Consider the following 15,172-nt stretch of genomic DNA (forward strand, 5'->3'; position numbering starts at 1 on the left):
GGAAATAAACCATCCTTGAAAGCTGTCCTTTGACCTTCACAGGTTCTCTACAGAGGGCGCCCATCGCAGTACTCAGAGACACTTAACTAATTAAGTAATATGATAAAATTGGAAGAAAGTAGCCAGGCATAGTTCACAGACAGGAAACTCTGTGAGCTTTAGACCTGCCTAGTCTGCATAGTGAGTTCCAGTACAGCTAGGGCTACATACTGAGAACCTGTTTTGAAAAACAACAAACAAACAAAAAGAATAAAAAGAAATTACTGAGTGGGAGGGAAAATATTGTAAGTCATATATTATAAAGAATTTTAATGTTTACATATGCATTAATATACATACATACAACATATTTTATATATACAAATAACACAAATATATTAAAGCCTCAAATTTTCATAATTTTAAGCCCACAATTTTCTATGATGTGCCAAAGATTTGAGTGGTAAGATCAAGGAAGAAATATTTCCTGGGCTTGGTAGTTCAAATCTATAATTCTAGCATTTTGAGAGGCTGAGGCAAGAGAATTGCCTCAAAGTTTCAGACCAGCTGGGTTGTATAGTAAATCATTTTTTACTATGGATCAGAACTCTATTTCATTCATAAATAAATAAATAAAAGAAATTTTAAAAGAAGAAGAGAATAAGGAGGAGGAAACCAGTACATGAGAAATGCTTAACCCAAGCGTGGTGGTGTACACACCTGTAACCTGAGACAGGGCAGCCTGAGCTACACAATGACCCTTCTGTGTCTTCCAGTCACCCTGCTCAGACCCCAGAGTCTTCTGATAATCCACCCGCCCCTCCCCCATAGGTCCCTCCAACTTTCCATAGTAGCCCTGCTTTTTTGCTTTTGTTTTGACTTGGGTTTTTATTTTTTTTAAGATTTATTTATTAATATTTTACGTGCATTGGTGTTTTGCCTGAATGTATATCTGTGTGAAGGGGTTCCAGCTGCCACGTGGGTGCCGGTTCTAGGAATTGAACCTCATCCTCTGAAGAGCAGTCCCTGCCTTTACCTGTTGAGCCCTCTCTCCGGCCCCTGAAACAGAGTCTCCTGTAGTCTAGGCTAGTCTCAGGCTTGCAATGGAGCCGAGACTGGCCCTGAACTCATGATCCTCCTACTTTTTTTTGAGTCGGGTTTCTCTGTGAAGCCTGTCCTGGAACTCTATGTAGACCAGGCTGGCCTTGAATTCAGAGATGCACCTGCCTCTGCCTCTCCAGTGCTGGGATTATGACCAAGCACACTCCACCTGGCTCCTTCCCCTGGTTTTTACCAAGCTGGTGTCAGCTGCCAGGTCAACCTCTAGTTGCTTTCCATTGACCTCCCTCTTGCTTCCTATTAGAGCAGGGGCAGAAACATGGCAGGTTACCTATGAGTCCCAGCTCTGCCACCTACCAGTGCTGTCACTCCCTCAAGACCCTTACCTGGAACCAGGGTTTACTGCCACCAACTTCCATTACCTCTAGACTCACTTAGAGTAGCAGCAAGCTTCAGTGCACTGCTCTCTGTGATGGCTGAGCAGCCTTGCTGCACATTGCCACACTCGCCCTGCCACCACCAGGGTCATGGATGTCTACCTGTTTCCTTCTAAACAATCTGATGTTTTGTTCTGTTGCAGTACAAGGAATGAAGCCCAGGGCCTTAAACATGTTAGGCAAGCTCTCCACCATCCCCTATCCCTTTACCATCTTCTTTTATTAAGACTTGATTGATTGATTGATTGATTGATTTTGAGATAGGGTTTCACTATGCAGGCCAGACTGGTCTTGAACTCACAGAAATTCTCCTGTCTCTTCCTTTCATGTGCTGGAATCAAAGGTATATACTGCCAGCACTTAATTATTTTTATATTTATATTATATATGTATTTGTGAGTGCACACACATATGGAGGTAGAAGACAATTTATTAACGTCTTCTGCTATCTGAGTTCCAGGGTCTTCAGTCTTGGCAGCAAGCACCTTTACAGATGCGTCAACTCACCGGCCAGTCTCCGTCACTCCTACTGTACAGATGCGTCAGCTCACAGGCCAGTGTCTGTCACTCCTATTGTACAGATGCATCAGCTCACAGGCCAGTCTCCGTCACTCCTGTTTTACAGATGCGTCAGCTCACAGGCCAGTGTCCGTCACTCCTGTTTTACAGATGCGTCAGCTCACCGGCCAGTCTCTGTCACTCCTACTGTACAGATGCGTCAGCTCACGGGTCAGTGTCCGTCACTCCTGTTTTACAGATGCGTCAGCATACCGGCTAGTCTCTGTCACTCCTACTGTACAGATGCGTCAGCTCACCGGCCAGTGTCCGTCACTCCTATTTCTTCCCTTTGCACTTAGGTTCTATCCCAATCTTCTCAGCCATTGGCTCCAGAAAGGGCTATGTATGGTGTTGTGCAGGGTTCTAGGACCCCCAACCAAGGACACGGGAGACACTGCCTCTTTCCAGCTTGCATGAAGGCCAGTCACACCTGTTGCTACTGCATGTTCTTCCAAGAGCCAGCTCTGGTTTCCTAGGTACTTAAAAGGCAATCTCTCCAGGTTTGCCTGTAGCTCTGCCAAATCTAGAGGCAGCCGGAGAAAAGGTATCAGTCACAGTGAATTTACTACACAATTTTAAGAACGGATCCTTGGCCACCCTACTGTCCCATTTCATCCTCTTTTCTACAGATTCAATCTTAGAACCACATTGCCACTGCTGGACACCAAAGCTAAGACAGTTTGCTTTAGATTATGTCATTTTCCGGGTGTGGTGGAGTATGTCTTTAATCCCATCACTCAGAAGGCAGAGACAGGTGGATAGAACTTCATGAGTTCAAGGCCAGCCTGGTCTACAGAGTGAGTTCCAGGACAAATTCACTGGAGTTTAGTAAGGGAAGAGAAGAAGAGAACATGAGATCTGGCAAAGTCACCCTGGTGAAGGGGGCTGGAGTGGAGAGCAGAGGCCATGGAAGCTCCTAGGATGTCTTCTCTCAGCTTCAGCACCTGGAAAACTCTAGCAGCCATGCAGGTACTCCTCAGCATCAACCCTACGAAAGAACCCTCTGATACAAACAACTGAAGCAATAATACTGAGAGTGCCCCCACACTCCCACTCCAGGGGAGCATGCCCAAATGGAGCCCTCAGAACCCCACCCCAACTCTACCGTTCACAAACTGCCCTAGGACTTCAACAGGGAGGACAACCCTAGAGAGTTCTGAAGGTCCTTTCTCAGTGCCCCCTGCTCCCCAGCTGCACTTGAAGCTGCACATTTCTCCTTCCTGCCCCCCCCACCCCCAGGCTCTCTCCAGTCTACCCAACTAGACTCCCTGATTCTCTAGAACCCTACTTTATGTTAGTATAGACAAGACATCCTGGTGGCCTAGGCTGGCTTCAAATTCCCTATGTATCTTGAATGCCGGATCCTCCTGCATCCATCACTCAGGGTTTCCTGAGCTAACCAAGCATCCATCCTGCCATCCCAGCTACACCCAGCCGTGTTTGTACTTGTTTGTTTTGTTAGGCAGGCACTCACACAGCCCAGGCTAGCCTGAAACTCCGAATCCTCTTGCCTTCACCTCTTTCTGCGCTGGCGTCACAGGTCCATGCCACCATGCCCAGCTCATCCTTTTCAATAACGGTTTAAAACCCAAACCATTTACTGAGTTCCCCCTCCAAGTCCATTCTACACCAAACTCATTTTACTCAAAGTTCCACCTCATTGCTCCAGGTCTCAGAGTGCAGCCAAACCCCCTCCTCTAAGGAAACCGGATCGCCTTGCCCCTCTAACACTCTCACCCCCACCACAAAGTCTCCATTTTCCCCCAACACTGAGTTACTTCAAGGAGAAGCTCAGGTTAGGTGTGGTGTCACCTGCAATCCCAGCACTCTGGAGGATCATAAATTTGGGGCCAGCCTGGGCTACAGTTTGAAACTGTCTCAAACGGAATAAATAATCATAGGACACACTCCTTTGATCCCAGCTCTCCCAGAGGACCAGAGGCTGATCCCTGAGTTCAAGAAATATGACAGAACCAGCCTTGAGGTCACAGTAGAGACCCCACCACATAGACCTGGAATGACTTTCTGAAGGCCCTCCACCCCAGTCTCCCCATCCTCCACCCCAGCTCCTCTCAGGGCTGGGCCAGGGAAATAGCCAGACTGATAACAATCTCTGGGCCTTCTGACTCCAGACCCTCACAACGCTAATCCTCTAATCTCCCACTATCTAGTCTCTAGCCCTCAAAAGGAGAGGGCGCCGAAGTGCGAGGACGAGGACGACCCCGCCCACCCCACAGTCACCACCGAGCTTTCTCCCAGTTAAACTTGCAGCGCAGGTTTCCTCCCCCACGGCGGGACAAGGGAATGTCCTGGGGAAGGGAACCACTTCCTTTACTCTCCTCCCCACTGTCTCCCACTCCTTCACCCCACCGCTCAACCCCGCTCCTTTCACTCTTTGTTCTCAGCGCTTCTTGGTTGACCGCTCGCGCCTCTCCCTCTCCCCAGCTTGGTTCTGCTGCTACCCCACTCCCTTCTCTCCTTGCCCCCACCCACAGGCCAGAGGCCCAGCCCTAGGGATCTTGAAACGAAACTATTCCCCCCTCGCCCCTCTCCCCAGCGCGCCTACTGTCAGACTGAGTTTTTAGGCCGGATCACAGAGGAATCCGGAATCCGGAAATGCGGGGAAGGGGCAAGTTGGCACTGGACTCCTGCGGTCTGTATTTGCCCCAACGCTGCAAGAGGTCAGGAATGCGTTAGCTAAGTGAGATAAGGAGACGCTGCAGCTCTGCGGCCCCACTGCAAACCTCCCCACCACAGAAGGGCCAGCGATTCAGAGGTGGGGAAAGATCAGAGCAGGATTTACCAAGGGGCTTAGAGAAAGATCCTAGGGTCCTGGAGTCACTACTGGAAAAACTCAAAAGTTCCCCAGTGGTCCTCCTCCTCTAGTCCCTCACTATACCCTCCTGAATGAGGCCTTACTCTGCAGTAAGTAATTCCTATTTGTTTAAGCAGCATTGTGATTAACAATCCCATGCTTTGCCTACCAGAAGACTAGACAGGCAGATGTTGGCTTTTTTACCTCCCAAAGAAGTGGAAAAAATAAAAAATAAAAAAAACGCTCAGTTAAGTGACTTTCTAAGGTCACCCAACCCGCAAAGTGCCCAAGTTGGATGGATAACTTGAAGCTTAAAAAACAAACAAAAAAAAAAAGCAGAGCCTGTCCACGGATCATTTAATCAGTACACTTCAATGTATGGCCCCATAAAATAGGACAATTGTGGAACTCAGTGGGAGAATTTGTAAAATTAAAAGCCCCTTTCACTGGCTGGAATCTCCAACCCCCAAGAAGCCGTCATGCAAAGCCAGTGGGCATTTGTTTGTATGTTAGTTTGCATTCCATTTGCCTGGCTGTCTCTGGCAACACCCAACCTCCACAGCCAGCTACCGGGGTCCTCCAGGGTTTTCCCATGCAGAAGGCTTGGAACAATCTGTTCACACCCTGCCTGAGCCTGATCTGCTGACCTGGACTCCTTCTAGGGCCCCTTTCTCTCCCTGTTTTATTTTTCTGTCTGCCCACACAGAGTCAGTTCAGCTGGCCGCTCGATAAGGATCAATAAGTCCACTCCAGAGCAAAGAGCATGGCCATATATGTGACAAATTCCAGGTCCTGCCCTCAGGGTTTCTCCATCTTCATTCAGTAGGAGTGGTCATTTAGCTGGTGGGGGCTGGGGTGTTGCACAAGTTTGGGGGTTTCTCCAAGGAACAAGATGGAAATTTGGAGAGCATTATGAAGATTGACCAGAAAGAAAGAAGGCCCAGGGAGCAGCAGGAGGGGCCAGTGAGAGCAGGGGGTGGGGGCGGGTAGGGGAGAATTAGAGAGGAAAGCCATCTGGTTGCAGCCTAGCCAGGTGTTTCTACACATCTCTGTCTTCTCAGATCCTAACCCATCCAGACACAGTGTGGTCTGTAGGACAGACAGTGGTCTCTCTTCCCTACTAGAAAGGGCCTGACACACAGACGGTGTCCAGCAAATGCTGGTTAAACTGTAAGTGCTATTGGGCTGGGGGTGTACTCAGCAAGTAGAGTGCTGATGTCAAATATGAGGCCTTGAGTTTGATCCTCTGCACCCCATAAACTAGGTGTGATATCTCATGCCTGTGATCACAGGAACAGGTGGATGGGGGCTGAAGGCCATCCTTGGCTACATAGAAAGTTCAAGACCAGCCTGAGCTACAAGAGGCCCTGTCTCAAATTAAAATTAAAAAAAGACTGGGGAAGCAGAAATAAAAAGGATAAAAAGGTGGCCAGACACAGGGGTTGGTTCCTGCGCACTCACGATGGTCCCGCACAAACTCCAGTTGAAGCACAAAGGGTATTCAGAGACAGTACAGGAGCTAATTAAGGAAATGTGTTCCGAGGAAGTATGTTCTTGTGTTTTGAGAATATGTATTTCCATAGTTCCACACATACACATGTTTAGCAATGGACAGAGCCACAGCACTGTCTGGGAACCCAGGACCGTGAGACCAGAATGTGAAAACCAAGAGACCTGGAGCGCTCAGGATCATTATTTCTCTTCCTCTTTATTTATTTATCTTTTTTTTTTAAGTGAACGGGTGTTTTGCCTGCATGTGTGTCTGTGTGAGGGTGCCAGGTACTCTAGAACTAGAGTTACAAACAGTTGTGAACTGCCATGTGGGTGCTGGGAATTGAATTGTTCCTCTTAGAGGAACGATCAGTGTTCTCAATCATTGAACCAACTCTTGATCTCCCAGCTTTTCTTCCCCAGGACTCCTGGGGCTCCGACTTAAGTCAAGGACACTCTACAAAATCTTCCCCCTAGTGGACATCTCTTCTAACTTTGCGAAAGGTATTAAAAGCGCTATATCCTGCCCTAAAAAGCAAAGGCTAACACCACGTGCTATCCTTCGTGCTCCTGATTAGTCACCCCTTTCCTGGGCGCTGAGGGTAGCACGCAGTGCTGAGAGCACGTGAAGGGGCCAATTAGGGCTGCGACCAGGTAGGTCACAGGAGTCGCCCGCTCTTGGCGCCCGCGGCTCCGGGGGGCGGGGTCTGCAAAGAAGGTCCCCACCTCTTCCCTCCGCGATATAACAGGTCGTGGGCTGCCACTATCTACGGCCGTCGGAACCCCTGTCCCGGTCTCTCGCTTCTCTCTCCTCTCCAGACAACATGAGCTTCACCACCCGCTCCACCACATTTTCCACCAACTACCGGTCCCTGGGATCTGTGCGGACGCCCAGCCAGCGGGTCCGGCCTGCCAGCAGCGCGGCCAGCGTCTATGCAGGTGCTGGGGGCTCCGGTTCCCGGATCTCCGTGTCCCGCTCCTCAAGCGTCTGGGGTGGCTCCGTGGGGTCTGCAGGTCTGGTTGGAATGGGTGGCATCCAGACCGAGAAGGAGACCATGCAAGACCTGAACGACCGCCTGGCCAGCTACCTGGACAGGGTGAAGAGCCTGGAGACCGAAAACAGGAGACTGGAGAGCAAAATCCGGGAACATCTGGAGAAGAAGGGGTCCCAGGGCGTTAGGGACTGGGGCCACTATTTCAAGATCATCGAGGACCTGAGGGCTCAGGTAAGGACATGGGGGGAGGAGCCGTTCTGGTCATTCAGTGCCCCCCCAACCCCGAAAAAAAAATTAATAGTGTATGAATGGTTGACTCCTTCCGCTCTTTTCACATCCGTCCCCACGTCTGGGCCGAAGTTAGAAGTACTTCGGATTCCCACCCACAACCTACAAGGGTAGTGGCTACACACGGGAGTTGGCTTCTCCCACAGGGTGTAGTGGGAAGGGAACAGTATTGAGAATCTCAAAAAAGAAAAAGAAAAAAGGAAAAAAAAAAAGAGCCATAAATTGGACCCAGACACTCATTTCTTTTTCAGTGGGGACAGATACAGGGTTAAACGGATGTAACTAAGGCTGAGTCATCTAGAAGTAAACAGGAGCCTGCCTGTGGGAGGGGCCAATCAGGGGGGTGGGGGGCCCAGAACAGGGGCCTGACAGGTGCACCTGGAGAAAAAGCCGGGAAAGGGTGGGAGGAGAGAGTTGTTAGAAGCTGCTCCTTTGAAGGCCGGATAGTACAGGCCCAGGCAGAGGGGCAAGGTGCCAGGATCTAAGAATCCAGGAAGGGAGGGGAGGCACAGGTGGAAAGGGTAGATGGGAGCGCTAGCCTCTGGCGGTTCCGGGGACTGGGACGGATTCACTGAAACAGGAGTGCCCTTCACACACACACACACACACACGCACGCACGCACGCACGCACGCACGCACGCACGCACAACCTGGCACTCTCAACACAATCTTATGCTTTAATCCACCCAGATCTTTGCGAATTCTGTGGACAATGCCCGCATCGTCCTGCAGATCGACAATGCTCGTCTTGCTGCTGATGACTTCAGAGTCAAGTAAGTCTGAGGCTGCAGCTGGGGGGGGGGGGGGGGGTTCCTTGCAGAGGCTTATTCAGGTGAGGGTCCATTGAGTGGTCGTTCAACTATTAATTCGTGCAGCCCAGTTTAAGCCTACTGCTCCTCACAGCAGAGAATGATGCCTGACCCAGACAACTGGTTTGTGATGGGTGTAAAACTAGGCTAGTGAGGTGGCACTGGTTGAGAAGGTTCTAGATGGATGGGACACACTGATCACCTCCACTCCTTCAGGTATGAGACAGAGCTGACCATGCGCCAGTCTGTGGAGAGTGACATCCATGGACTCCGAAAGGTAGTGGATGACACCAACATCACGAGGCTGCAGCTGGAGACAGAAATCGAAGCCCTCAAGGAGGAACTGCTGTTCATGAAGAAGAACCATGAGGAGGCAAGTGGGGCTGCTGTGAGGCCAGGCTGCCCCAAAAAGCAGTCTCGCATGGAAATTAGAGCCACGAGCCTGGGTTAACAGCCTGTTCTGATTAAGAGCAAACCCAATGGATCACATACGTTCTATGGCTCACCCAAGTTAGCCTACATTATCTTGACCTCATAATAGTATACCTGACTTGCAGCCCTACCACTTGGAAAGCTGAGGCAGGAGAATTGATTCATTGCCAACCTGTGTGAGTGAGAAGAGATGGAGAGGAAGGTAGAAGTTGCCCGTCTTAGGACAGGGGCTGATGGTGGGCTGGTAGGGCTTCTGGAAGAAGTGTGAGATAAGGTGTGGGGGGAGGGTGGTAAGATGAAGAGGAAATGAGCTGTGAGTGGCAAGTTCCAACAATGAAGGAGCAGAAGCCCTGATCTAGCCTGCCAGGTGCAAGTCCAGGGTTTCCTCCACTCCCATCATTGCCTCCTAGAAAAGACCCTCAGTGAGGAGCTCTGACCTTCAGTGCCCCCTCTTAGGTGCCCTCTCCCCCATTTCTGCCTTTTTCAGGAAGTCAAAGGGCTGGAAGCCCAGATTGCCAGTTCTGGATTAACCGTGGAAGTGGATGCCCCCAAATCTCAGGACCTCAGCAAGATCATGGCTGATATCCGGGCCCAGTATGAGGAGCTGGCTCAGAAGAACCGTGAAGAACTAGACAAGTACTGGTCCCAGCAGGTATGCAAGAGGAAAGGCTGGTTGCCAGGGTGTGAGGGGAAAGCTGCCAAGGAAGGCAGGTCTTGACTGACCCTCCCCACCCTGCAGATTGAGGAGAGCACCACAGTGGTCACTACCCAGTCTGCGGAAATCAGAGATGCTGAGACCACACTCACAGACCTGAGACGCACCTTCCAGGCCTTGGAGATTGATCTAGAGGCCATGAGAAATCAGGTGAGCGTCCCCCAGTCACCTGCTGAAGTTCCTTTGGACCCAGACCTCTGACACTTGGCCTCAGCCCCACTGTCTTGCCCCCAATCCTCCCCATACACACAATCAAGAGGCCCCTAAGATGAATCACTTCTCTGTATTTCCCATTTCCTCCTGCACTGGATTGATAGACAAGTGGTCCTGGAGGCCCTGTCAGAGAAGGAAGGGCTGAGCAAGCTAGTACTGGGACTCACCCTCCTATCTTTCTTTGCCCTGCAGAAAATCAGCTTGGAGAACAGCCTTAGGGACGTGGAGGCCCGATACAACATGCAGATGGAGCAGCTCAATGGGGTCCTTCTGCACCTGGAGTCAGAGCTGGCACAAACCCGGGCAGAGGGGCAGCGCCAGACCCAGGAATATGAAGCCCTGCTGAACATCAAGGTCAAGCTTGAGTCTGAGATTGCCACCTACCGCCGCTTGCTGGAAGACGGCGAAGACTTCAGGTGAGTGGGGTTCTCCTAACCACACAAGTGAGGATCTTTTCTCCACTTCTGGAACTCTGGGAAGTCCCAAGGTTTGTCTGTTTATTGGTAACTCCTGAGCAGTGACTTCAGGACAGTAAAGGTTCTGTCTTGTGAGAAAAAGAGTGACTAAGTATTGCCCCTAGCTGTGTTTGAGATCATTCGGCCTTGAGTTTCCCTTTTCTGGAAGAAATGGCTGGGGAGTGTTTGGAAGTAAAGATACGGATCAGGGAAAACTTCTGAATTTCCAGTCTCCTTTCGACTCTGTGGGGCTGCTTATAACTAAGGCTTCATCATCTGTTACAGTCTCAGCGATGCCCTGGACTCCAGTAACTCCATGCAAACCGTCCAGAGGACAACCACCCGCAAGGTCGTGGATGGCAAAGTGGTGTCCGAGACCAATGACACCAGAGTTCTGAGGCACTAAGACTGGGAAGGAGACTACCCCTGGGGACCAAGGGACCAATAAAAATGTGTGTCTTCCTTGGCAGACTTCCTGCTTGCGCACATGTTGAGTCTACAACCCCATCTTGGGTCAGACAGATGTCTCTTGACCTAAGGGGTTTCACATGGATGGGGCAGTGGGCGGGGAAGAGTCTGAGTTCTTAAAATACCTAAAAGATGATGAAGTAGGAGATATGGCTGTCCTAGGTTCAGGCAAAAGCGTAATAAAACTGGTATGTCCCGCTCAAGAGACCTGGCGGGGAAGCCAGGCATGGTGTGTACGTGTGATCTTGATTCATGTTCAAGACCAGTCTGGGCTCTGTCGTCATGTGCCAGTGTCCCACTAAAACAAAAGCAAAGCTGGGTGTGGTGGTGCACGCCTAAATTCCCAGAACTCCGTAGTGGCAAGAGGACCAGGAACTCAGTGTCATCATCTGCTACAGAGCAAATCTGAAGCCAACCTTGGTTATGTGAGACCTTGTCTCACAAAGGAGCCTAGGGAAGAACCTGGGAAACCCAAGCATGGTGGCAGAGGCAGGAGCATCATGAGTTCAAAGCCAACCTGGGACATTCCCACTCTCTCTGGGAAAAAAGAAAAAGAGAGAAAAACAACTTATGTTCATAAGACCCAATAGAGTCCAGGGAAAACTGGCCCTTCCTTACCCTTCCCTGTTCTGCCACTGTCTCCTTTGTCCAAAGCCCAGAGCTTCCCGCTCAAAGGTCCTAAACCCCATCCCACACTCATTACCCATGGTCTTCTAGGCCCTGCTCGGGCACTCAGTGGAGACATGCTCTTCTGAGGATGGCGGTATGGCCAGAAGTGAGGAGACATGATTACAAAATAATGAAGCTGAATTGTTCATGGGGGCCCCAGGTAGGCAAGTAGACACTGAGCAGGATCCTATGGCACCATTCTGGGCTTTGTATTGGAGCTATATGACCAAGGATGGAAGCACCTCATGTCTAAAATAATCTGGCCAGGTGTGGTGGCGCACACCTACGATCCCAGCACTCAGGGGGCAGGGCAGGTGAATCTGTGAGTCTGAGGACAGCCTGGTCTACATAGCCAGTTCACTGACAGTCAATGCTATGTAGAGCGGCCCTGTTTCAAATAGTAATAAAATAAAAAATGCCAATCTGTTTTGGTTGGGGGGACAATGTATCTTTCTTAGTTTAAAAAATTGTGAAAGTTAACATATAGTCCAAAAGGAAAGGAAAATAAATAACATATAGTCCAAAAGAGTCCACAGCTCTGCACTCAAAGTGAATTTCCCACAGTTAAATCCTTCTTTAGGACAAGCAAATGCAAATATTCATCATTTTTTATAAATGCAGGTTATACTGAAAATTCTGCCCTGTAAGTGCTTCGATTCTGCATTCTTCATTTAACAATGTATCGTGGAATGGGGAGGGGAAGAAGGGGCTATGTGTGGTGGCTCAGGGCTGTAATCCAACCCTCTGGAGGCTAAAGCAGGAAGAGTACCCTGAGTTACAAAGCGAGGCCTTGTCTCCTACAGCTATAGTGTGGAGGACAAAGTTGCCTAACCCAGATATCGGAGTTCCTTGAGTTGTCTTGGTCTCCAGCAGCTTCGTTTTAGAAAAAGGCTGCAGTTAATATCCATGTTTATTTCTGTGTTCCATGAACATTTCTGTGCATTAAGTTAATAAAAACGGCACCATATAAACACATCCGAAGGACTTCCTTTGACTAGGTCCTGTGCTAGACTTCAGGATATACATGGTGAGTAAAGTATCTGTTAGTACCCTCACAAAAGGTGACTCCTTAGGATACAGCGGACAGAACCCTTATCACTGTGGAAATTACATTATGGTGATGGGAAAGCACAAAAGCCAATAAAGACGATAAGAAGCCTCAGTACACAGCACATCAGAGGGGCTGAGCCTTACGGGCTGGAGTGAAGCAGGCAAGGAGCCTTGGAAGTGGAGTGTCAGGAAAGAGAGAGGAGGGGTCACAACTGGAAGGGAAAAGTGTTGCCTGAGAAGAGCAGTGTGTTTGGGGTGTCCTAGGTGGAAAACTAAAGGTCATGCCGTTGAGGCCTTTTCTTCTTGAGTCCCAGAGGATGGTACTAGCTTGGAAAACCGCTGGCATCAGCCTCCAGTCCAGGAACACAGCAGAGCAGGCCCCAAGACAAGAAGAGTCAGGGGAGGATGTTCAGTGGACAGAGACAGGGCCGGTCCTGCTGAGCAAGGTCTGAGTTACACAAGAGGTTAACTGGAAGTTTCTGAGAGAAGGGCCCCTGCCATCAGACTTTGAGAGAAAACATTCTAGTTGAGAGCAAGGAACGGTGACTCATACCCTTTACACCGGCTGCCCCTAAGTAAACACAGCTGTCAATCATTTGTCCCATTGATCCTTTCCGCTTCCCCCAGCCATTGCTTTGCTGGCCACCACTGCAGAGGGCTGCAGGAGACAGATTTGTTAGGAGAGATGGCTGAGCTCTGCTTTCTGAGGTTTGTGTGGGAAGAGCAGGTTTCCTTCTTCACTGTCTTCCACATATACAGGTATGTGGAATGTGTTTTCTCAAACCAAGATGCCAACCTGCCCAAAGCTACAGAAAGTCCCTGGCAGAGCCCGAATGGTGCTTGCAGCTGAATCCAGCCGATTCGAGAAACCCGAGCCGAGGCACCTGATACGATTATCCCTCCCCACACAGACAGGGCTTCACAGTTCCCAGGGCTCTTACGCATTTGATCCTCATTACAATCCTGTGAGGTATGCAAGACAGCGGCTCTTGCTGGCTCTGGATCAGAGTCACACACTGAAGTACACGGACATCATGTGACCCCTCCCCTGAGTTTGCAGAGATAGGAATTGAGGCAGGAGTGAAGTCACGTCTCTGTGTTCTTTCTGGAATGTCTCACTTGATTTTGGTTCTGTTTTGTTTAGTTGGGTGGGTAGATTTGTGTGTGTGTGTGTGTGTGTGTGTGTGTGTGTGTGTGTGTTGTGTGGCTTTACAATCTCTCTATGTAGCCCTACCTGACCTTGATTTTGCTGTACCTTCCAGTTTCAGCCTCCCTACTACCAAGATTGTGTGCTGGGATGGTATTATGTACCACAACACCTAGATCTTGTACTCTAACTTAATGGCTGGCTGACCAGGTTCAAGCAGGGAACCCTACACGCACTCCTGAGGCTTGAGTCATCAGAGATTCTAACTCAGTTGTTCAAGGGTGAGGTCCCAGGGCATATTTGAAAATCTCCCTAACAGGCAGCCAAGGTTGAGAGGCAGGCCCATGTGGTCCCTAGGGCCAGCATCTTGGCATTCTTTCCTGTTGCAGGTCAAGCTGTGCCTATTTTAATTAAACAACACCCTGCTGCAAAAGCCCAAGGCCACTTGGCAATTCTCCTCCTTCCCCGGCAGGAATGCCTGTGGACAGTCTGCTTTGTGCCTGGAGCATCAAAGGGGAAATGAGTCACCTGTCCCAAACTGTAGGTACTGTCCCAGCCCACCAGTTACCCGTTCCAAACTGTAGGTACGTGTCCCAGCCCATCCAACCCAGATAATAAACCAATAAATAGCTGAAAACTACAAGCAACACGTACATAAAGCCCCTTAGGTAAAACCAAAAATACATAGCTAAATTAATTCATATGTCTATGGAAAGATCTCTCAAAGGATACACAAGAAACTGGAATTAATGATGCATATGAGGGGGAAATTGGTGCAGGGAGTAATGAAGGTAGGCACGTATTTTCAAATCAGTTATTATTTATACAATTTTATTTATTTATCTATTTGTTTATTTTTGTTTTTTGGGACAGGGTTTCTCTGTGCAACAGTCCTGATTGTCCTGGAACTCACTTTGTAGACCAAATTAGCCTTGAACTCACAGATATTAGCCTGCCAAAAAATAAAATAGATAAAATAAAATCAAAGTGGTGGCTTGAACCAACACTTGGTATTCCTATCACCAGACCCGCAAGATATCACTAGGTCTATGCTGCTCTGAGGTTTGAGGTGAGAGCCTTTGCTCAAGGGTCCAGCTTCCACCTGCAATTATCAATAACCTGATATGGTTTTAGGTTTTGGGTGGTTCTGGGGTTTGAACCAAGAGCCTTGTGCATACTCGGTAAATGCTTTACCGCTGATCTATATACCCGAGTCCCTGCAGTCACATATCGTTAAGTCTGTCAGCCTCTCCCCATCCCTCCTGTCACCACACTTCCTTCCCTGTCTCTACCCTCTTTCCTTCCTATACGTTTTTTGTTGTTATTGTTTCTGGTTTTGTTGTTTTTTTGTTTCATGTGCATTGATGTTTTGCCTGCAGGTATGTCTGTGCGATGGTGTCAGATCCTTTGGAAATGGAGTTACAGTTGTAAGCCACCGTGTAGTTGATGGGAAGTGAACCCAGATCCTCTGGAAGAGCAGCCAGTGTTCTTAACTGCTGAGCCACCTCTTCAGTCCCTTGTTTTTGTTTTTTGTTTTGGTATGTATGTGTATGAAAGAGAGAAAGACAGGGTCTCATAGTCTCTCATAGTCC

General features: G+C 49.2%; 1 protein-coding gene across 2 annotated transcripts; it reads left to right on the forward strand.

Moving 5' to 3' along the window:
- The first annotated feature begins 6,874 nt into the window (after positions 1-6,874).
- Positions 6,875-10,717, forward strand: Krt18 (keratin 18). Of its 2 annotated transcripts, XM_087899334.1 has the most exons (8): positions 6,875-6,993; positions 7,159-7,565; positions 8,313-8,395; positions 8,648-8,808; positions 9,355-9,515; positions 9,603-9,728; positions 9,984-10,207; positions 10,532-10,717. In XM_087899334.1, exons 2-8 carry the CDS (start codon positions 7,164-7,166, stop codon positions 10,650-10,652), a joined length of 1,278 nt encoding a protein of 425 aa, XP_087755460.1. In that variant the 5' UTR covers positions 6,875-6,993; positions 7,159-7,163; the 3' UTR covers positions 10,653-10,717. The 2 variants fall into 2 exon arrangements, with proteins under 2 accessions (XP_087755460.1, XP_087755459.1); XM_087899333.1 differs by lacking the exon at positions 6,875-6,993 and having other exon boundaries at positions 7,062-7,565.
- Positions 10,718-15,172: the final 4,455 nt, after the last annotated feature.

Source organism: Myodes glareolus, chromosome 19 (genome assembly GCF_982192425.1).
Source record: "Myodes glareolus chromosome 19, mMyoGla1.1, whole genome shotgun sequence".
NCBI lineage: Eukaryota > Metazoa > Chordata > Mammalia > Rodentia > Cricetidae > Myodes > Myodes glareolus.

Coding starts and splice junctions, on each gene's coding strand:
- Krt18 (XM_087899334.1), top strand. CDS start 7,164: ATGAGCTTCACCACCCGCTCCACCACATTTTCCACCAACTACCGGTCC. Junction 8,809..9,354: donor GAAGAACCATGAGGAGGCAA/GTGGGGCTGCTG, acceptor TTTTTCAGGAAG/TCAAAGGGCTGGAAGCCCAG. Junction 10,208..10,531: donor GAAGACGGCGAAGACTTCAG/GTGAGTGGGGTT, acceptor CATCTGTTACAG/TCTCAGCGATGCCCTGGACT.